Below are 23,105 nucleotides of genomic sequence, written 5' to 3' on the forward strand. Positions count from 1 at the left end.
CTATAACTGTAACCCTACCCCTCAGATACTCTACGTGCAATGCATCTGTCTCCTGATTTATGCTCTGGGGAGCTGTACCATTCCCAAAAACCACACATGCATTCAGGCATGCTGATTCTAGCAAAATCTCTAGAAACAACAGTAACAGCAGTAAACATTCCTCAACCCCAAATTAAAAGTGGAAATATTTTATATGTCACGTGCTCTGGTTTAAATGTCTGCATTTAAACTACTGCTGTCTATGAATTCGCTGGCTGTTTGCTACAGATTCCTGCAAGTCATCCCTTCTTTCCCACCCTGTGGGACAGCATTCTTCTGTAAGCTGGTAACTACCACCATGGGCATGTATGATTCTGAATCTTCTGCAGGGAGAAAACTAAACTGTGCTGGTTCTTCCCATGATGGTTTTGTATCACTTCTAAAGGCAACTGTCACACCCAAACAGGTCAGGTTATGCAAATGTCAGGACTTGTAAATTTTGCCTTACACACTGATATACTCTGGGAACATATGAAGAATTTGCCCCAGGGTCTATGAATTCAAGCAATTCCTCTATTAAGGAAAAATCTAAGTAAGAAAGTGGGTTACCTAGGTGGCTCAGTCAGTTAAGTGTTTGCCTTAGGCTCAGGTCATGATCCCAGGGTCCTGGTATTGAGCCCTATGTCGGGCTCCCTGCTTAGTGGGGAGCCTGCGTCTTCCTCTCCCTCTGCAGTTCCCCATGCTTGTGCTCTCTCTCGCTCTCTAATGAAGAAGTTAAAAATCTTAAAAAAAAAAGAAAGAAAGAAAGAAAAGAAAACCTAAGGAAGTAATCTCTACTGTAAGGGCCTATTAATTCTTTCTGCAAGTACCTCAGAGCATCCAATGTGAAGCTGGATACATGCTAGACAGTGAGATGTGTATATTTATGAGAAAAACTTGATGCAGGGCTGATCTGTCTTCGGGTGTTTTGTTCAAAAAGCAAGTGAATACAAAATACTTTGCTGGAAGAATGAATGAGATGTTGATGTCTATAATTATTGTAAGTACCAGGACACAGGGCCTAATGGTTTATAAAACGACCTGTCCCGTATTACTCAATCTTTCCGAGAATGCTATCAGATAGGAAGGTCATGCTAGTATACTGTTTTCTCATTTTACAGAAAAGAAAATTGAGGCTTGCAGTTACTCATTCTAGCTTACAGGTTGGCAAACCGCGGCCCACCACCTGCTTTTATAAATGAAGTTTTACTGGCATATAGCTGTGCCCTTTTGTTTACATATTGCTGTGCTGCATTTCCTATGACAGCAAACTTGAGTAGATGTGTCAACAGAGACTGTATGTCCTACAATGCCAGAAGTATTTACTACTGGATGCTTTATTTTATTTATTTATTATTATTTTTTTTTTCTACTGGATACTTTAAAGAAAACACCCCCAAACCCTGCTGCAGAGTATGCGGTCTTCTTACTTGCATTTTTCCTTTTCACACAGTGTAAAAGAGCCATGTACCTGGGTAGATGTAATTGTTTTCTGCACAGTTGGGGAGGTGGGGCCAGGAGCAGGAAATATGGCCTGAAGAATTGCTTTGTATTTGCAAACATGTCTTGTATGATACAGAGGAAAAAATACTTATGTCCAACAGAACCTTCTTGGTTCTTGATTCTGAAAATAGAGGGGAGGGATGGTGAGAGGGACAGAAAAACAAGGAGATACCCACTCTCCACAACAGAAGTCAGAATTTACCATTTGAAGTTAAGAAAGACAGGAGGTGGGGAGAGATAGATGAGCTTTTGTTAATTAAAGGGAGACAGCTAAAGTAAAGTTTAAGAAGAAGGTGAAAAACCCTGCAACATTTTACTTCTATTAAAGATTATTGGTACATTGTCTTAATTTTTGAATTTCTGATTTTTCATTTAAAAGTGATGACTAGATACTAACTTTGAGAAAATGCTGGAGTCTTAGATCAAAAATAATCCCTGGAAAACTGTTTTTTCAAACAGACAATGCAAAAAAATTTAGATTGTTGCTGAAAAATAAGATCTTCTCTTTCAGGATAAATGTGAATTGATAAACAGATTTCCATCCAGCCAAATCTAGCTGGTCATCAGCTACATGGTCAGAGGTCACTGCTCTGATGGGACTGAGCCAAATATCCGTGTGAAATGCCTAAATCACGAAGAAACAGAAGTCTAAGATCTGTAGTGATAATTTTATACAAATGCTTAGTAACAGAGTATTCCACAATTCTCTATCCCACAAATATGTCAATAATGAAAGAAATAATAATCTATAATCCATACAAAATTCTCAGTGGACTAGAATAAGTCAATGTTAAATTTTCTTTATATAACAGTCAAAATATTACCTGAATTCTAATTCAGACAAAAAAAAAGAGACACACAAAACACAAAACCCTACAGCTTTTCTTGGGATCTGCATATATCAGTTCTAAAGATGATCTTATTCTGTTATTCTGACATTTTAGTCACTTGCCAATGATAATGCTATCTCTTAAAAAACAAAAACTTGTTAAAACCTCCTCTTGAAAATATCATTTTTGTTCCAAATTGATGGCAAGAACTTGTGCAAATGTGCCCTGATAGTACGCATGTTCAGAAGCCATATATACTGATAGAAAATTCATTAGTAAAATTACAGGTCTGGCCTTTAATATGTTTGCATCCTTTCATTCATGTATTCAGCTGTTAATGACTATCTCCCATAAACAGGATACTAAAGATGATCTTATAAGATAAAGCCAATAAAAGCTACGAGAACTTTAAAAAAAATTAGGTTAAATGAAATAGATGTCATACCACTTCCAACAACTGGCAGACAGATTAGGTAGGAAATATACTGTCTGTCTCTTAAGTTAATCTGCGTTACGAAAGTTTGATATTTTTACATGATTGATAATTGATTTTAAAAATATCAGGCTCACAAATACATGTAAATAAAATCCAGCATGTTCAATACAGGTTCTACCAGATGTAGAAACAAGGAGGTCTGTGCATTGCACGGTAGTGACAGGAGCAGGGTGTACTCGTGGCCCTCCTTGGCACTGCCACACGGGCACTGCTCTGCCTCCCAAGGATCTACGGCCCAAATACAAGTAAACCTGATTTCCCTTTGCCCCCACTGCTAGCGCCACCTCTATCACTTTAGAGAAACCACCACAGCAAACCAACCAAGTCAAGACCCAAGTTCCATGAAAAGATTAGAACTTAAAACAGAAGAGGTGTTTTCAGATTGATGGAAATTTTTCTGTGATTTCAATCCTCGGAGAAGCTCACACCCACAGCAAAACACTGTGTTTAAAGCAAAGTTAGCATTTCCCTGAAAATGGAATGATTCTGGAAAATAACTTGGCCTAGAAATCCTATAAAACTGTGGGAGGCTCTCAGGCTGATGGAGAGTCTGTGATAAGCACAGAACGACACTGGCGTGTGGTCAGCTGTCTGCATAAATGGACGAGGTCTCCCGAGGGCTCTGTCCGTCATTGTGTGCATGGGGTCTCCTCTTTGTGGACATCAGTAAACTGCCAAGGAAAACTGAATGCTTTCAAAGAGGCATTAAAATGAAGTAGTCATGTGTCTACTGTGCACAGACACAGGTACTCAGCAAGACTGAGTCCTCCTGCCCAAGGTCAAGGGACTCGGTGATGGTCCCCATCTTCTCACAGCTCTGGGACTGCATTTCCTGCTGTTTAGCTGTGGCTCTGCTTCCACATTCCCATATAATGGGGAATTCAGCTGAGAACATCTGACCCTTTTAACCATTCTTAGCTGTCAGGGCACAAATCCAAGAAGTGGGAATGGGGATGGGGAGAAATAAGCCAGGGGAGATTTTTTTTTTTTTTTTTTTTTTTTTTATAAAAGGAACGCACTAAGCAAAGTGGAACAAGAGGCGCAGCAGAGACACACACACTGGAGGTCATCCTGGAGAAGCTGCCCCCTTACTAGCTAGGTGGCCTCAGTGAAGTCAATGAACATCTCTGCATCCAAATATCCTCATCTGTAAAACACCAGGTAGGAATCCCCGCAACAGATGAGAGCATTCTGTTGTAGGTGACAGAAAACAATCACAGCACTGGTTTTAATTTCTTTTTTGGGAGAAGGAAAATGCAGAGTGGAGTGGTAAGGGGGGGGGGCTCCTCAAATCATTCAGGGTCAGCTCATTCTGTGTCCAACCCCAGGTTGTGATTTGTGACCTCATGATCCACAACACCTGCTACAGTTCCAGTCATCACATCTAAGCTCTGGGAAGCAGGAAATAATGAAAGGTAAGTCCCACTGTAATTCAGTTTGTATCTCAGGGGTCAGCACTTAAATGTGTAGCCATACCTACCTACAAGGGAAGTCAGGAAATGTGGCCTGGGATCCCTGGGTGGCGCAGTGGTTTGGCGCCTGCCTTTGGCCCAGGGCGCGATCCTGGAGACCCGGGATCGAATCCCACGTCGGGCTCCCGGTGCATGGAGCCTGCTTCTCCCTCTGCCTTTGTCTCTGCCTCTCTCTCTCTCTCTGTGACTATCATAAATAAATAAAAAAAAAATTAAAAAAAAAAAAAAAAAAAAAAAAGGAAATGTGGCCTGTTAGACACACTGCACCGGGTCCAGCTAACAACTCTAACTCTGTTGTAAGGAAGCAAAGAAAAGTTCATGGTGCAAGAAAACTAGAAGCCTCTGCCACCGGCACATTTTTCTACTGTTACTAATGTTTCAACAGGAAAGTGTTTAGCACAGTCTTAGATTGCAGTGGGCTCTGGGGCTCAGCTCTGTTGTCACCTTGATTCCATCCTCTCTGAAGTTCCCACCTCCTTACTGTCACACACTGTATCTACATCCTACCTGCTACCTCTTAATTATTGACCACACTGGCAACTCTGGTGACTCTGGATTCCCAACATCCCCTTTCATAATATATAATCTCTAAAGCATCTTACCATTTTTTCCCATTTAGCCATTTCTATCACTGTATATTATAAACTCAAGCTTTGAAGTAAAATCATTACATTTCAGATCATTATAAAGTTAAAGTTCCTAAGAGTTCATTTCGATAGCACCTTTATTCAAGATTTACACCTAAAAATAAATATTAACTTTTACTCCTACAGTAAGAGGGAAAGGTTTTTAACTTACTTTAAAATATTTTATTTTATTTTTAAAGATTTTATTTATTTATTCATGAGAGACACACAAAGAGAGGCAGAGACATAGGCAGAGTGAGAAGCAGGCTGCCTGCAGAGAGCCTGATGCAGGACTCGATCCCCAGACCCCAGGATCATGACCTGAGCCCGAGGCAGATGCTCAACCACGGAACCACCCAGGTGCCCCTCAAATAAAATTTTAGATGACAACACAGCTCACACTTTCTTGGGGGCTAAATACCTGCTAGTTCTGAGATACAGTATCAACAATAGGAAAAAAAAATGCGGGGATCCCTGGGTGGCTCAGCAGTTTAGTGCCTGCCTTCAGCCCAGGGCATGATCCTGGAGTCCCAGGATCGAGTCCCACTCCCACGTCGGGCTCCCTGCACGGAGCCTGCTTCTCCCTCTGCCCGTGTCTCTGCCCCCCCCTCTCTCTCTCTCTGTCTCTCATGAATAAATAAATAAAATCTTTTTTAAAAAATGCTTTCCATGAGCTAATGTTTAAATAATTTTATGTTGCTCTTAAAAAAGTGTGTATTTTGTTTCTAACCAGTCAGAAAGATAACCTGTATGCATATGGCTAATAAATAGAGTTCATGTCAGAACAGCTGTCACTCTTGGGATCTGCATCTTGGTATTTACATGACTTTTCCATGTACGTGACCTCTCTGTCCCTTGTTCTCCTTGTCTGTCCCTTTAGGCAGCCATCTGGGGGCCAACCAGTCTGGACCCAGAATTATACAGGAAGCCCAGCAAACGACTGCAAAGGCCAGGAGAGATCAAAGAAATAAAACTGTAAAACTGTGAGGATTTGCAAGATCAGAACTCAGACAGGTTCCCAATCATATAAGGTAAGAGATTTGTAAAAATCAGTTCCCTCTGTTCAGGTACCATGTTGGGCCCTCACGGTAAGTGAATGAATGAATGAATGAATGACAGATATTAAACATTTTTCACGTACCTATCAAAGGCTAAATACATACTATGTATATATGAAACAAGTAAAACGAATCACATCTCTTCATCCAGGAGTATGTGCTTGATCTTGGGTGTTAAATAGATGCTGTGTTTGACTCTACAGTATGCATCTTCAGTATGTGTTAAATAGATGCTGTATTTGATCATAAATACAGATTACTGTTATGTGTTAAGTAGACAGCATATTTGATTATAAAATGCATATTTCTGCTATATGTCAAATAGATGCTATATTTGATTACAAATACATATCTCTGGTATGTGTTAAGTAGATACTGTATTTGATTATAAAATGTATACCTCTGGTATGTCTTAAGCTGTTAGTGTATTTGATTATAAAATCTGTATCTCTGATATGTGTTAAATAGTGTATTTGATAATAAAATGTATATATTCGGTATGTGTTAAAGGTAGCCTATTTGATTATAAAATGCGTATCTCTGGTGCGTGTTAAATAGATACCATATTCGATTATAAAGTGTGTATCTCTGTGCAGGAGCCGGAGAGGGTAGGATGATGAACATTTAATGCAACCACGGTACAGAACGCAGAAAGGAGCTGGCTAAAATACGTTCCCATAGGGGCGCCTGGGTGGCTTAGATGGTTGAGTGTCTGACTCTTGATTTTCGCTTGGGTCATGAGCCCGGGGTCCTGGGGGATTAAGCCCTGGATCAAGCTCCCTGCTCAGCAGGGAGTCTGCTTCTCCTTCTGCCCTTCAGACCCCCACTCATGTACACTCATATGTGCTAATAAATAAAATCTTTTTTTAAAAAAAATACCTTCCCATAGTGCTGACTGGGAGCAGACTGCAGGTGGGTGGTCACCTCTAAGTTTGTCTCCCAGAGCCTGCCTCCTGCCTTGAGTGTCAGCCCCAAGTGAAGGGAGCTCTCCTGGAATGCAGACTGTTTGACAAACACTCCGGTAAGTGAAGGGCCTGAGAGAAAAAGGGCTCGCTGCCTGGGAAGGGACTCCTGTGTCGGGGATAGAGGAAGGAGCGCCAGCTTTGGTTGATCAGGGCCAGGTGTGTGGGCGCCTTGATGCCTTTTCCCACCTGAAAACACACTTCTGCTTATAAAAGGAGCTGCAGGGGACCCCTGGGTGGCTCAGCGGTTTAGCGCCTGCCTTCGGCCCAGGGTGTGATCCTGGAGACCAGGGATCGAGTCCCATGTCAGGCTCCCTGTGTAGAGCCTGCTTCTTCCTCTGCCTGTGTCTCTGCCCCTCTCTCCCTCCCTCTCTCTCTCTCTCTCTCTGTCTCTCATGAGTAAATAAAATCTTTACAAAAATAAAAATAAAAGGAGCTGCAAAGAGGACTTTATTATTTTTAAGTCTTTTACTTTTTTTTTAACAAAATGAAGTTTTTATTTTTATGTTTTTTAGATTTTTATTTATTTATTCATGAGAGACACAGACAAGCAGAGACATAGGCAGAGGGAAAAACAGGCTCACTGTAGGGAGCCTGGAGTGGGACTCGATTCCAGGACCCCAGGATCATGTCCTGAGCCGAAGACAGACGCTCAACCACTGAGCCACCCAGGTGCTCCTGGATGAAGTTTTAAAAAAAGCAGTATCCCATTAATTCTGAATGTCAAGATCTTGACAATAAGACACCAAGGCCTCTGTACTTGGTTTTGTTTTGTTTTGTTTCTGTTACAAACAAAACTATGGGAAAAAATCATATAAACTGCTTTGGAAACACTAGAATAATTACAAAACTGGATCCTTCAAAGGAAACATATTAATACGGGAATTTCTAATAATTCATCAGTTAAGAGAAAGTTACCTGCCCTTGGTATTCCACTGGTTTCAGCCCTGCATAAATGGGCACGAAGCTGCTGGCCAAGAGAACCTAGATGAACACAATAAAGAAATAGCTCATAAACATAGGCATTAGCACATGTTCCACAAAATTAATTTATCTACTATAAAAAGTTTTCAAAAACTAACAATGGTTAGTATAAAAAATTAAGTCAGTCCTGTATAGCTCAAGTGCACATAGGATCCAGTTAAATAGAAGATAATACTTGTAATATCTGAAAAGACCCTAAAGAGATATGAACAATTCAATATTCTGTGACTTAGCTGACTTTACTTAAGTAAAATTGGGATTTTAATTGTAGACAGCCAAGTCATTACATTAAAACTCCAGGTAAGTCTAAATTCTTGAGTATGTACTCATAAATTATTTACAATACTCTATCATATACTGTAAAAATCATTCTACAGTTGGTTCCTTGTGGCGCCTGGCTGGCTCAGAATGTAGAGCCTGTGACTTTTATCTTTTTCTTTTTTAGACTTTATTCATTTACTTATCAGAGAGAGAGAGCGAGCATGCACAAACAGGGGAGTGGCAGGCAGAGGGAGAAGGAGAAACAGACTCCCCACTGAGCAGAGAGCCCATTGGTGTGGGACTTGATCCCAGGACCCTGAGATCATGACCTGAGCTGAAGGCAGGCGCTTAACCCACTGAGCGACCCAGGTGTCCTGAGCCTGTGACTCTTGATTTTGGGGTCATGAATCTGAGCCCCACGTTGGTTGTAGAGTTTTCTTTAAAAAAGTAAAAATAAAGTTGTACTATTATCTTTCAGGGGAGCACACCCTTCTGGTTATTACAGGGGACACTAGCCTGCAGCTTGGAGGTGTTCTGATTTGTCACCAGGATGTTGTTAAGCAGAGCAACACATTTCCTGTGCTAGCAACATGGTCTGGATATATAATGAGACAGTGGCAGGTAGGGACACCAATTATCCTTTATCTTCCTTTGAAAAAGGCAAAAAAGACTGTCATTTAAAATATTGCCATTTCTTCCAACAGAAGAAGCTGGGCATTGGGAACTTTTCTGACATATACATGTTTTATTTTCAAGTATAGTTTCCAAATCACTACTGTTCTATTTGGAAAGACACAGCAGTAGACGCTGAATATTTAAGCTATCATCTTTCAACTAGTAAGCGAAGATGCTACAGTTATTTGTTGTGAAACATTTCATGATACTCCGTGGGGGGGGGGGACCATATATTATTCAGAAATGGATTATGGCCCCAAAACTGATTTGTAAATCACCTATGCAGAATTATTTAGGACTCAGAGGGCATTTCCCCCCAAAAGAAACCATAATATAGGTATGTTTTCTGAGGTGAGCAGTCAAAGGCCCATTTATTCTCAACTATGAATAAATAATAGATCTGGTCACCAGCAAAATGCACTTTCTGTAGGAAAAGGCCTCTCTGGGCTTCAGCCTGACACAGCTGGAACCCATTTATTTCTACATGTGTACCTAGAAGTTGGTACAGGCTTTCCTAATGCACTGCTTCCTCCTCGAAACGTGCCTCCTGGCTCCTCTGTGCCCAGAGCTGCTGAAGGGAAAGGGTCTGTGTGTCCGGCAAGGTCGGTCAGTCCTTCCCAGAGCTGATGCTTGACAGATACCTGTTATTTCTTAGCCTTCTCTGAGGTAGGAATGAAGACCCCTGATGCTTCCCCACCAGTCTGAACGACAGGAGAAATGAGGATTTCCCCATGTTTTGGGGGCTTGTGGAGTACAAGGGGAGAGGTCCTGGTTCTAACCACCCTCACAGCAATGGGCTCCAGACAGGTGGCCCAGGAACACCTGGGGTGTCAGATTGGTGTGGTAGCAAACTCAGTGGTATAGTAGCACAATCCAAGGACTCCAGCAGGAAAGAAGAAAGGCAATGACACATGTCACGCACCTCTGTTGTCCCGTGCTGGTGCTCTGTGCCAGAACCAGCTCCATATTTTGTGTGCCCAGTGCAAAATGAAAATACAGGTATTAAAAATGCAAACACATAAGGACACCTGGGTGGCTCAATCAGTTAAGTATCTGTACTGAGCTGAGGTCATGATCCCAGGGTGTTAGGATGGAGTCCCACATTGGGAGTCTGCTTCTCCCTCTCCCTCTGCCCTTCCCCACTGCTCATGCTCTTTCTCTCCTCTCTCTCAAATAAATAAATAAAATCTTAAAAAAAAGAAAAACCTTCAAGATATGGATAGCAGGGCATCAAACCAAAGTACAATGGCAATCTTGCATGAGATTTTGTCAACCATCTACAAAGAAGAGCGAGTGTAGACAGGCCTATACTCAGGCATTACTTTTGAAACGTGCAGCTTGATAGAATAGTGTGCCGTGACGTTAGGCATACCCAGTGCACAAAGTGGCAAAGCAGGAGTGACATTATTTCACGCACTAGTCGGGGACTACAGGATAGAAACCCACCCTTTAGGACCCAATACATCAGCAGTTGGGTGTTTTTCAGAGAAAGGCTGTTGCATTCCCCCTAACTAAATTTGGCTCTGTCATCAATTGGCTACTCCCTTAAAAAAAAAAAAAAAAAAAACAATTACAGACTCTAGGTATGTTTTGCAGGCACACTGTGGCTATTTAATGCAGTTATTTGGCAAAATGCAACATGATACTGTAGCAATAACTGGAGCTCTTTGTGGATGGCACACATATTGTGAGATTGCAGTACTTAATGCTCTTTAAAGAAGCAAAGACACTTTGTAACTATAACGATTTATTTCATTATGCTGCACAATTATATGTTTTGCCCTGCAAAACAACAACAACAACAAAAAAAACCCAAAAGCCAAACAAACAAAAAAAAACCCCACCACCGAACAGACCACTTCCATAAGAATCGGAATTACGTGGGGTTTTCTTCCCCCGTGTCAGAGTACAATGTGAAGTTCAGGAGTTAATGCTTGGAACTCTTGCAGTGTTTGGTTGAAAAATGCTATTCAATTACCTTCCTACAGATAAGAACAGTACAAATCCTCCTAACTGATTCGAAGAGCGCATTGGACGGGAAAATACCTGTCACTCTTCCAAATCAATGTATTTATCCTGTCATACTGCACTTTTTCCCTTTATATGCACTGCTGATTTGTATATCAACCTACGTTTAGTGGGGAAAATTAGCTTCCACAGATGAGAATAAGTGGCTTTTCTTAGTCTGCCTGTGGCCATTTTATTGCCAACAGAGAGGATTTTCTAAGGAAAGAGACCAACACTGGCAGACTCCGGCCACTTGAGAAGATAGTAAGTGTGAACGCGTCCTTCCACTCTGTCTCATTGTTTTCCCACTGACATTCTTCTCACCAGTAAGTCTCAATACATGTAGAACAGGGGTTCTCAACAGGAGAGGGGACAGGGTGTCTTTGTTTCCTGGGGACACTGAGTGATGTCTGGAGACTGTTGTGTGTCTCAAGTGTGTCTGTGTGTGTGTGGGGGGGGGGGGGTGAATACAACTGGCATCTGGTGGGTAGAGTCCAGGGATCCCTCTAAACATCCTATAGTGCACAGGATATACCACCCCAGAGAAGGACCAGACCCCAATATCAGTGACACCATGGTTGGCAACACTGATGCAGAAATCAGGGTCTTGCCATTCATGGCCTGTCACAGAGCCCAGCACTTTAAGCAATGAATGTAGGTTTAAACATTGATCTGTTTTTGTCTCGTTTTTACTAAATATACAATGATAAAAATAAAAGTTAGTTACTTCCTGCAGCAATTGTACAAAACATTGCCAAGTGCATATTCAATCCACGTTCTGACTAGCTCTTTTCATTTCACATTTTATAGAAAAGGGGTGTTTAGAAAATTATGTGGCCCGGCTTCCTTAGAGAATAAATTCCCAACAAGTTTCATTTATGCCTAAAGTTTGCTGTGGAGTTTAATGAGGATCTGGCTGTTTATTCAGAACCTGCTGGTGTAGTTGAAATTCAAAGACAGATTCAAATTTATCTTCCCCAGTCTTCCCAAGATAATGACCAATCTTAAATTCAGGCCTTATTTCACCTTCAGAAGGCTAAATGTGAGAAGATCTTGCTATAAGAGCATTCTTGCTATGTGTGCAGAAATATAGGACACTGTAGCAACGGAGACAGGCTGGTTCTTCCCAAGAGGGACACGGGAAACAGCCCTCCTGGGAATACATATTCACAAGCATTCCACTGGGTCAAAAGACCAGCTCAGACCACACATGTCCATCAGTTTTAAAGACGAAGAATTCAATGACTGGTACTAATTCAGACAAGTGGCAGACACTACCACTCCATGGCACAGTTACTTTCAAAACCATTTCTGCTCAGCTGTGGAAGTGACATAGGACTTCCTTATAAACAAAGAATTTACCTCCCTAATCACAGTTTGCTGAAGGCTGATATTAAAATGTGCTTGGATTTCCTGATTGTGTGTTTCCTTGTGAAGAAAACTAGCCCAGAGTTCAGGGGATACTGTGTAAAGGAGCTCCCAAGTGAAGGAGTTGCTACAGACCATAGCACACATGAAAGAGAGTCAACAAAAGAGAGTAAGCTCTCAGGAGGACCTGAGGAAGCACTTCCACACACATTATATACCTGATCTCTGAAGTAATTTGTAGGGTAGGTGGGAAAGTGTGGATGCCAACTTGCAAAGAAACCAAGGCACTGACAAGTTGTGCCAATCATCCCATCCACACTCCACCGCAGACAAGCACCAGGCTCTTCCATTTACCAAAGTACCATCTGCCTTTGCATAAAACGATCTCCATTTGGTGTTGAAAGTAACCAACCCACAGGCACAAATGATCACTGGATTTCATCCTCCAAGGGAACATTTTCATCCATCCCTCAACTCACCCCACAAAAGAGTGTGGCATCCAAAATGAAATGTCTCCGGTTGATGAGAACCAAAAGTGAGGCATCTGAAGGAGGGGGCCTCTTGGGCTCTGGTTTAACTACATAAAGGGATCTTCCCTCTGGGGGTCATGTCCTACTGGTGTGGTACCATATATCACATGTGTCTCCCTGTCTTGGCCTCTGTCATGCCTGGGAAGGAGGGGCGTACACCACACAAGTAAAGTCTGGGCAAAATAATATCTGAAGGCCACATGTCTGTCCTGTAGTGGCATACAGGGAATGGGGGTCGGGGGAAGCCACCAACAACAACCCTGAGGATCAGGCTGCTATAACCAAATACTATAAACTGGGTGACTTATAAACAACAGACATTTATCACAGTTCTGGGGACTGCAAATGCGTGAACATGGCATAGGCAGATCTGGTGTCTGGTGAGAGCCCACTTCCTGATTCAGGCACAGCCATCTTCTCACTGTGTCCTCTTATGGCAGAAGGGGCTCTGCGGTCACATTGTAAGGGCACTATTCCCATTCACGAGGTTCTCCCTTCATAACTTAATCACTCCCAAAGGTCCTACCTGCTAATACCATCTCATGGGGGCTCGGTTCAACCCGAATTTTGGTTCGCTCAAAACATGCAAAACATAGCATTCCACCTCTGGCTCCCCCAAATTCACATCCTTCTTGCATGCAAAATACATTCAATCCCTCCCAATAGCCAAAAAAGTCTTAAGTTGTTCTATCATCAACTCAGAGTTGAAAGTTTGAAGTCTCACCTCAATATCTAAATCAGCTATGGGTGAGACTCGAGGTACCATTCATCCTGAGGCAATCTGCTCTCCAGCTGTGAACCTGTGAAATTATGATGCTATGTGCTTCCAAAATATGTGGTGAGAAGGCACAGGATAGACCTTCCCATTCCAAAAGGGAGAAATAGGAAAGTGCAAAGAGGTAACACGTTTGGAGCCAAGTCTGAAACCCAATGGAGCAAATTCCATGAGACCTTATGGCTTGATGACAATCCTCCTTGGCTTGATGTTGTGTCCTGCAGGCCCATGGTGGCAGGGTCCTGCCCCTACACCTCTGCGGGGCAAGGGCTGGGCTCCACCTCTGTGTTGGTTGTTCTGAGTCTCCTGCCAGAGGCTCCCCACGGCGTTCTTCTTTGTCTAGGGTCTTTACAGTGGCCCCACTCCCATGGCTCTGAGTGGGGTGGATTGCCAAGTGAGAGGCGAGGCTGTGCCTCCACTCACCCTTGTACTCTAGGCTTCTCAGGAAAGAGGCAGCCCAGAGCATCCGTGCAATGCCTCAGGGGTCATACTTCCTCCATCTTGGACAATAGTCCTGGCTTCTTTACATGGCTGACAACATCCTCTTGAGATGGCTGTTTGGCCACACCTTCCAGTTCTGTTCTAAAGACGCTGTCACTCTTTTCAATAAGGACAGGCTGAGAATGGTCCAAATCTTTAAGCTCTACCTGGCTTTGATAAGTGATTTCATCTTTAAGCCATTTCTCTGGGCTTGCATTTTATATAAGCAGTCAAGAGAAACCAGGCAGCTCCTCCAGCGCTCTGCTTAGAATGAGGCCTCATCAAATACCCATTTTTATCTCTCACAAGTTATTCCTTCCAGAAAACACTGGGAGAAGAACACAGTTTAGCCAAGTTCTTTGCTACCACAGAGCAAGAAGGGCCTTTCCTCCCTCCAAGACTACGTCCTTGTTTCTGTCTGAGACCTCATCAGAATGGCTTTACTGTCTGTAGTCCTACCACCTTTCTGCCCATGGTGCCCCTTAGGGAGTCACTGAGAAGATGACAGCTCTGTCTCCAGTTCATCTCTTTCTTGTCCAAGCCTTTTATTTTTTTTTTTTTAATTTTATTTATGATAAGCACACAGTGAGAGAGAGAGGGGGGCAGAGACATAGACAGAGGGACAAGCAGGCTCCATACACCGGGAGCCCGATGTGGGATTCGATCCCAGGTCTCCAGGATCGCGCACCTGGGCCAAAGGCAGGCGCCAAACCGCTGTGCCACCCAGGGATCCCCTTGTCCAAGCCTTTTAAAGGTCCACTCACAGCAATGTGGGCTCTTTCTAGCGTGTACTTTTATGCTCTCCCACCCTCTGTCCATTACCCCCTTCCAGAGCTGCTTCTTAGCCACATGTCTAAGTATTTGTTATAGACATTCCCCCACGTCAGGCCCAGTTTCCTGTCCTAGACCATTTCCGATGCTACAGCAAAATTTTACAGGCTGGGTGGCTTCTAAACAACAGAAACTGACTTCTCACATTTCTGGAGGCTGGCATATCCAGGGTCATGGTGCGGACAGATTTAGTGCCCGCTGAGAGCCTGCTTCTCGCTGTGTTCTCACAAAGCAGATAGGCTGAGGTGGCTGGCTGGGGTCTGTTTTATCAGGGGACTAGTCCCATTTATGAGGGTTCTACTTCATGATCTCACTCTCAAAGGTCCACCTCCTGATGCCATCACATCAGGGATTTGGGATTGACTATGAATTCAGTGTGGGGTGCTAGAGACATTCAGACCATAGTGCTGAGCTAAGTCACTGTGGGCAGAAGATTCAGGATACGATGGAAATTCAACCCTAATTGGGATCTTTGGACCACTTAATTGGCCAACATAGGTTCTTAGAAAATATTCAGCTATCATTGCAGATAGCAAATGAAACAATCATCTTTCATGCAACTAGAAGCAAAGTGAATGAATACAATTTATGAGTCATCACACAGAAACAAAAGCCAATGATGAAGAGGTCTAAGATCATATGCAAAACAGGGTAGTAATCCACTTCCCGAGATACTGTAGGTGTAGGTTAGTACACTGTTCTTGAATATGGATGACAAGTAAGGGGGAAAAGAATAAAATGTGTAAGAAGGGTGACTCCAACACCACAGAAAGAAGGCTGTGACACTTCCTACAGGCATGCTGACCAGTAACGTGTGTGGCTTACAATCTGACTTGTTTACTATTTACTGAATACTGGCTGTAATCAACAAGCATACGGGGCTTTCCTGCCGAAACACACTTGTCTTGCTTTATACATTTGTTCTCCATTTTGACACAGATTGACTTATGTCCATTTCACAACTGGACAAACTGAGACTCAAATCTAACTAGTCCCCAGGGACAGTGTCAGGAAATGAGAGGCCTAGATATGAACACAGGGAGATGCACATAAAACATGCAATATTCCAAGAGACCACACACATGTTTGCGTGCACACACACACATACACACAGAGGACTTGACATACATAGACATATACACACACACTTTAGAATACAAAGACATCCAGTTTGTAATAAAAGGTGCAGTCAGGGAAGCCTGGGTGGCTCAGTGGTTGAGCATCTGCCTTCGGCCCAGGGCATTATCCTGGAGTCCCAGGATCGAGTCCCACATCGGGCTGCCTGCATGGAGCCTGCTTGTCCCTCTGCCTGTGTCTCTGCCTCTCTCTCTGTGCCTCTCATGAATAAATAAAATCTTAAAAAATATAATAAAATAAAAGGTGCAGTCAGCTGGTGGCTAATAAGCTCAGCATTAAAAAAAAAACAAAACATTAAGAACACCAGTCAGTAAGAGAATAAATAATGATAAAATGGGTATAAAATGCAACATTGTAGTTGAAATCCCTAGTATTTAGTACTCCCAGATTCCTTCACTAGCTACCAACTGATACCTGATGTACTCTACCTCTGGTTGCAGCTTTAGTCTCTCTGTCATCTCCAGAATTTACAAATACTGGGAAGTAAGCCCAACGCTGTGTTCAGAGCCAGGTGTGCAGAGCTCCCAGGAGACTGGAGTGTGCACCGTGGGGTTGGGGCTGCTTCCCCTCTTGGCTTTGGGAGGCCTCCCATCTCCTCTTGAGGGAAATGGAAGCACCAGCAGGCAGCTTCCTCGCCCTCCCCTCTGCACTGGGCAGTGAACAGCCATCCTGCCGCGTGGCGCTCCACACGACACTCCACCACTGGTCTTTTGGTTACTCAGAGCACAGAAGCTGATGATGCACCAGCAGTGGGTTTGCTTTCTTTCCCCTCCATGCCTTTTCTTCTTCCCTTTTCTAGTCTCTACCTGGTCTTACTGTTGAACTAAATGCTTCTTGAGTATTCCAGGCATGGACTTCAGACATTTCATAGCCACTATCTGCCATCAAGGAACTATCCATCCTTCCTATTTTTAGGCCGGAAAAAGGTTAGAGCATTCTGCTAAATATTTAAAATGCTTCTTGTATAACCTAGGATAAATGTTAATTATTCAATTATTCTCCTTACAAGATATTACACATTTTGTGTCAACTATTTCTCTTCTGTTCAATGAACTCAAGTAATTACACCAATTCTCTGAATAGTTATTATCTAAAACAAAGGAAATTGAAAAAAAAATCATGTTTACTTACTGCAGTAGTTTGCTATCGCTGCTGTAACAAATTACTACAAACATAGAGGCTTAAAATAACACCAATCTTTTACCATGTGGTCTTGAGATTAGAATCTGTTGTGCAGCTAAAACCCAGGTGTTGGTAGGGCCGCATTCCTTCTGGGAGGGTGTAGGGGAAAATGTTTCCTGCTCACTCAGACACTGGGAGAATTCATTTCCATTGGTTGCAGGACTGAAGTCCTCTTTGCTTCGCTGGCTGTCAGTGAAGCAGCCCACAGCGCCCTCCTGCCTCTATGCTCTACTTGCATGAGGGCTCTACAGCTCAGAAAGAACAATGGCCCCCAAGGAAGACCTCCATTTTTAAGAACTTAGGTACTTTGTTTGGATCCACCCAGACAATCCAGGATCATCTCCCCCATTTTAAGATCTTTACCTCAATTATATCTACAAAATCCTTTTTGCCATGGGAGGTAACATATCCACAGGTGCTAGAGATTAGGGTGTGGACGTCTTTGGAGGCGATTATTCAGCCAACCACATTGCCATATAAAGGGAATTGAGAGGGGGATAATTTTATCCAGCGTGTGATGTAATCAAGCACAATGTTGGACATCTGGACCGTAGTCCAGCTGGGCCACTGACCAGCTAACTTATTTTGTAAAGGTCACTAAACATAGGATCCAGATGCTTTCTTCTTTTGGTTTTTGTTTTTGTTTCAATTTTATTTTTTTATTCATGAGACATACACACACATACACAGAGAGGCAGAGACACAAGCAGAGGGAGAAGCAGGCTCCATACAGGGAGTCTGACGTGGGACTCGATCCCGAGACCCCAGGGCCATGCCCTGGGCCAAAGGCAGGCACTAAACCGCTGAGCCACCCGGGGATCCCCTTGTTTTTGTTTTTTTAATTAGGCTCCACGCCCAGCATGGAGCCTAATGTAGGGCCTTAACTCACAGCCTTGAGATCAAGACCCATGCCAAATTCGGACGCTCAACCCAGCAAGTCACCCAGGCAGCCCTTCTTTTGTTTTCAATGAAGCCATTGTAACAGATGCCACCTCAGGTCATTTATGTGTTCATTCACATTCACCGACTGACCACATATGTTGGAGCTGGCCCTTTGCCAGGCAATGCAACTATCACAGTGGACAAAACAGAGCAACCCCTGCCCGTTTGGAGCTTACATTCTACTGAAGAAAGAGTGACAATAAAAACTAAGTAAAGCAGTAAAATATGGGATCGGGAACAGTGATCGGGAAGTTAGGAGAGGAGACAGGAAATACCAGGGGCTCTGCTACTGTAGATAAGAGTAGCCAAGGACGGATGCAATGAGCAGGTCATAACTGCAATGCATGGCTCCTGTCTTCTGACAAAAGGGAACACAGTCCTGCTGCCGTTCCAACCAGAAGAGGTCTTCCGGCACACTGGCAGCTCCTTGTATCTGTGTTGACATCAGCAGGTTGTGACAATTCAGGCATGGACTGACCAGTTCCTCCCTTTATATTTTGCAAGTCTCCATAAGATTATAGGAAAATATTTCTAATATTTCTTTTTCTAAGACAGACTATTAATGTGTAAGTGCAAGACTGGCATAGTCAGCACACCAAGTAAAAATATTCTAATCTATTAAGTCACAAAGTAATTTTACTTGTCAGTTCAACATTTCATTAGGTATTTCAAATTATATCATTCACACAGTAAAACTTGAACAGTAAGACTCGATAGTAAAAATCAATGCATTTATCATGTAATTCAAGCAGAACTTTTACCAGTTCCTCTCAATCCATCTCCCCCTGCTGTATCCAAACACACTTTCTCCATATTATCTGAAGCTGGCCATAATTCCCACCAAAGGGAAAACAGAGAAAAAATTGCCCGGCTTTTGTAGGAAAAGAGCACTCTTTCCAATTTACAAGTATTTGATGTATTACCTTAGCAAGCACACTGTTATTTGCAACTCTAGCCAAAGTATTTCCCAGAGATAATAAATTCGCAACCGAGCAGTTGCTCAAATGTGTCTGGATAGGAAAGCATGAAAACAAAATGGGAGAATGAACTGGAACATTACATTGGAAAGTCAAGAGACCTGGGGTCCAGAATGCATTCCCACGGGCAGCCGGTATGACCTTGAGCATGTCACGTAAAATCTCTCCATCTATTTCTCCTCTGCTTAAAAAAAAAAACAGAATAACAGGGCAGTAATCACACCTGTCCTACCTGCAGAGAACTGAAAAAGGCTGCACATGTACAAAGTCTTATGTGCAGGAGATACCAGCTATGTCACTCAGGGAACTTAGTACTGTGATGCTATCCAGCCGCGTCGGTGACCTGAATATGGGTTTGTTGACGATCATGAGAAAAGCACAGAAGCAGCACGGGGGTCTCTGGAGCCTCTGCGGTGGCCACTGAGGGACATGGTTCACCCATTCATCGATCACATCATTTAGTGAGTACTCATCATCTATCAGGCTTGATGTGAAACCCTGGCTCTAAAGAACGTGATGACGTTCGCCTGTGAGAAGGAATTAAGTCAGCCCTGGATGAATTCCTCAAACATGACATGCGTGTTACCTGGGTTACCTTAATGAGGTCCTCCCTGGAGGAAAAACTGGAGACCAGGTAATTTTCTCTGGTTTTGGTGTTGGTGATAGATACATGCAGTCGGTTGTGGGCCAGCTCATGGGCGTTGGGAGGAAGAATCAACTCCATTCCGCTTCTAAGGAGGAAAAAGTAACCTGCGTTATTCACCTTCAATTATTGAATGCCTTGTAAATATTTTAATAGGGAGAACGCTGAGCTGAGCATGCCGCGGTTTATACAGAGCATCCTCAACACTCTGTCTTCACATGCGTTGGTGGAAATGTTCTATATACACGTATATACCTCAATCGGGCCATGAAATCATATCCAGGTGTAACTGCCCCAAAAGACTGCCTTCGGATTTCTTCAGCAAACTTGTAGGTAAATTCATTACACTCCTGAAAAAAAAAATGAGTACGTGAACCTATGATTTGTAAAGAAAGAAAAAATTCCCTCTTTTTCCAGCATTCTGTGGCCACCACACAAGGCAGCTGGACCCTAGATCTTATAAATCCAACCCTTAGATTTAAGGTGCTCCTTTCCTTTACAGGTATATTACCTTAGCACCTGGCCCCCTTCACCCACGGGTCTTAGCTCCCAGGCAAGCTATGTGTTCTCCCAGATCCAAACTTTTTTCCCCTTTCTTTTCTTTCTAAGCCACCTCAAATGGCTTTGCCCACATCTGGGAAATCCTCGAAAGCTCAATTTTGATTCTCATTTATTAGCACATTGTTCTACACATTTCTCCAACATGGCTGACCTCCTCTCCCATCCCAAGTCTGTGGCCTCTGAGGCAGTGCGATTGCAATAGTACTGATTACTCACGGCAACACCAATGACCAGGGAGGCATTGTGATGAGTGCTGTTTGTCTTTGGAGATCACTGTTGGGCATTGTTTTGTTTTGTTTTTTAAGATTTATTTATTTATTCATAAAAGACACATAGAGTGGCAGAGACATAGGCAGGGGGAGAAGCCGCCTCCATGCAGGGAGCCCAATGCAGGACTCGATCCCAGATCCTGGGATCACGCCCTGAGCCGAAGGCAGACACTCAAGCATTGCACCACCCAGGTGTCCCTAGGCATTGGTATTTTGTAAGAGTCCTGAGTGGTAAAGAGAGGGGAGCATCTAACATGCTGGGATCTACAGATGCAGTTTCTGTTAGCTCGTGGTCACATAACCATGTAAGGTGGGTACAATACCCCACTTGACAAGTAAAAAAACTGAGATTTGGAAAGATTGGACATCTTTCCCAGTTATCTCATCAAAATAACTCCAGAGTCAGGATCTGAACCCAGGCCGATCTTTTCTTTATTAAATCATGCATTAAGCAACCTCTACAGGGTCCTAGGCACTGGGATTCAGGTAGAATGAAAGACAAAGAGCCCGTGCCCTCATGGGACTTAGGACTGCTCAGTGTGTAAATCCCCAAGAACTAGGAGAGTGCCACAACAGTGTGGTTAGCAGGAAGAACCAAGCCTTTCACCCCCAAAGATCCCACATTCTAGCCTCTGGACTCCGTGAATGCTTCCTATACAACGAAAGAGATTTTACAGATGTGAATAAGTTAAAGATTTTGAGATGGGGCAGTTATCCTGGATTATCTAGGGGAGTCCAGTGTAATCACAAGGATCTGTATAAGTGAAAGAGGAAGGTGGAAATGTCAGCATTAGAGAGAGAGATTTGAAGATGCTGTGCTTGGGACGCCCGGGTGGCTCAGCGGTTGAGTGTCTGCCTTTGGCTCAGGCTGTGATCCCAGGGTCCCTGGTTTGAGTCCCACATCAGGCTCCCTGCATGGAGCCTGCTTCTCCTTCTACCTATGTCTCTATGTCTCTCATGAATAAATAAAGTCTTAAAAAAAAAAAAAAAAAGATGCTGTGCTTATGTCTCAAAGATGGAGGAAGGGGCTCTAAGCTCAGGAATGCAGGCTGCCTGCACAATCTGTGAAAGGCAGGGAAACACATTCTCCAGAGCCTCCAGAGGGAGCTTGGCCCTGCGGACAATTTGATTTTTCCAGAATTATGACCTCTAGAAATCTAAGAGAATAAAAACGTGTTGTTTTAAGCCACTAAGTTTATGGTCATTTATGGTAGCAGCCACAAAAAACTGATACAGTGCGTGTCAGCCACGGGTTCCCTCCAACGTGACTTTTGGGTGAGACAGAAAATGTGAGTAGGAGCTGGACAGGACATGGAGGTAGGTGAGAAAGACTGGCAGGGACAACTGTGAGCACAAGCCAGTGAGGGGTACTGACCTCAAAGCCATCATCGAGCCAGGAGAGGACTAAGTCATGGGGGGTGAGGGGGGGACTTGCGGGGGGAGGGGGGGTGGAGCTCAGGAGACATGCTGAGAAATCTGGATCCGATCCTAAGTCAAAACAGAGCCCTGGGGCTGGGAGGGGAAGGTAGGGGGAATAAGACAATCTGATCTGTGTCTGTGAGGTGGGTGGTTTGTAGGCAGAGAACGGATGCAGCCTGCTGTCAGGAAGCTGCTGTAAGGGGCAGCCCCCAAACTATGTGCTCTTTCTACTAAGCCAGACTGCCCACTTGGCCTACTTTCTTGTATTAATTTTAGTTACAGACACACACACGCGCACACACACACACACACACCATACACACACTCCCATGATCAGACTGGAAACTTATTAAGCAAGGACTTACTCATCTCTGCATTCCCCACTATATCTAACACTGTGCCTTGCAACTAACGGGCTGAAAAAAGGCTGCAGCACTGAGCTCTTACGTATGGGCGTCTAAATTTGCCTACTACCTAAAATACACCAGGCATCAGGTGCTCCTCTTAATTATACATGCATAAAAGCTCAGAACTAGATTAATTACTCACGTATTTGTCACAACACCACAAAGCTCGAGGAACCATCAGCAAGAGCTGAGCTAACATGGATGTGAATAAGTAGAAAACAGTTTGCTCAAAACCTCAAAGCAATCCTACAAGTAGTGTATTCCAAACTCTAAAACAAAAGGAAATAAAATAAACTTACATCAAATGGCTAAGAATTTGTTTTGACAAACGAAAAATGAGGATGCTCTAGGTCAATACAGAAAATCATTCTGCACCTTCCAATGTGAGCACCCAGGAAGTCCTGCCCCTTTACCCACCTATAACCAATGCCATCATACCAACACCACTAGACGGTGCAATAGGGTTCATCGAAAAAATACACAAGAACACATAATCTAGCTTGAAATAATGATCTCACGTCTCAAATTCAGATCAAGTGTCAGTGTGTGAACATCACAGAATTTCAGTGAAGTGGCTGTATTAGGGCAGAATTTCCAAATAAAGTCAATTTTACATGACACTTTATGCATTCCTCAATCTGAGGATTTATTTATTTTTTTAAAGATTGTATTTATTTATTCATGAGAATGTA

General features: G+C 43.2%; 1 protein-coding gene across 14 annotated transcripts in view; it reads right to left on the bottom strand.

Moving 5' to 3' along the window:
• LOC140629080 (patatin-like phospholipase domain-containing protein 4) overlaps positions 1 to 23,105 on the bottom strand; it is a 142,857-nt gene that overhangs the window by 116,303 nt on the left and 3,449 nt on the right. For 7 of the 14 annotated variants that reach the window (XR_012026941.1, XM_072818492.1, XM_072818493.1 and 4 more), the window contains exons 3-5: positions 20,013 to 20,107; positions 19,701 to 19,845; positions 7,884 to 7,949 (exon numbers count right to left, since the gene is read on the bottom strand). Coding sequence is in view for 11 of the 14 variants with exons in the window: in XM_072818492.1 (XP_072674593.1) it covers positions 7,884 to 7,949; positions 19,701 to 19,845; positions 20,013 to 20,107 (306 nt within the window). In the remaining 3 variants the exon portion in view is untranslated. Of the gene's footprint in view, positions 1 to 4,327; positions 4,507 to 7,883; positions 7,950 to 19,700; positions 19,846 to 20,012; positions 20,108 to 22,555; positions 22,683 to 23,105 lie in introns of all 14 variants that reach the window. The other 7 variants (XM_072818485.1, XM_072818491.1, XM_072818490.1 and 4 more) reach the window with 5 other exon arrangements.

This window comes from Canis lupus, chromosome Y (assembly GCF_048164855.1).
Source record: "Canis lupus baileyi chromosome Y, mCanLup2.hap1, whole genome shotgun sequence".
Taxonomy (NCBI): domain Eukaryota; kingdom Metazoa; phylum Chordata; class Mammalia; order Carnivora; family Canidae; genus Canis; species Canis lupus.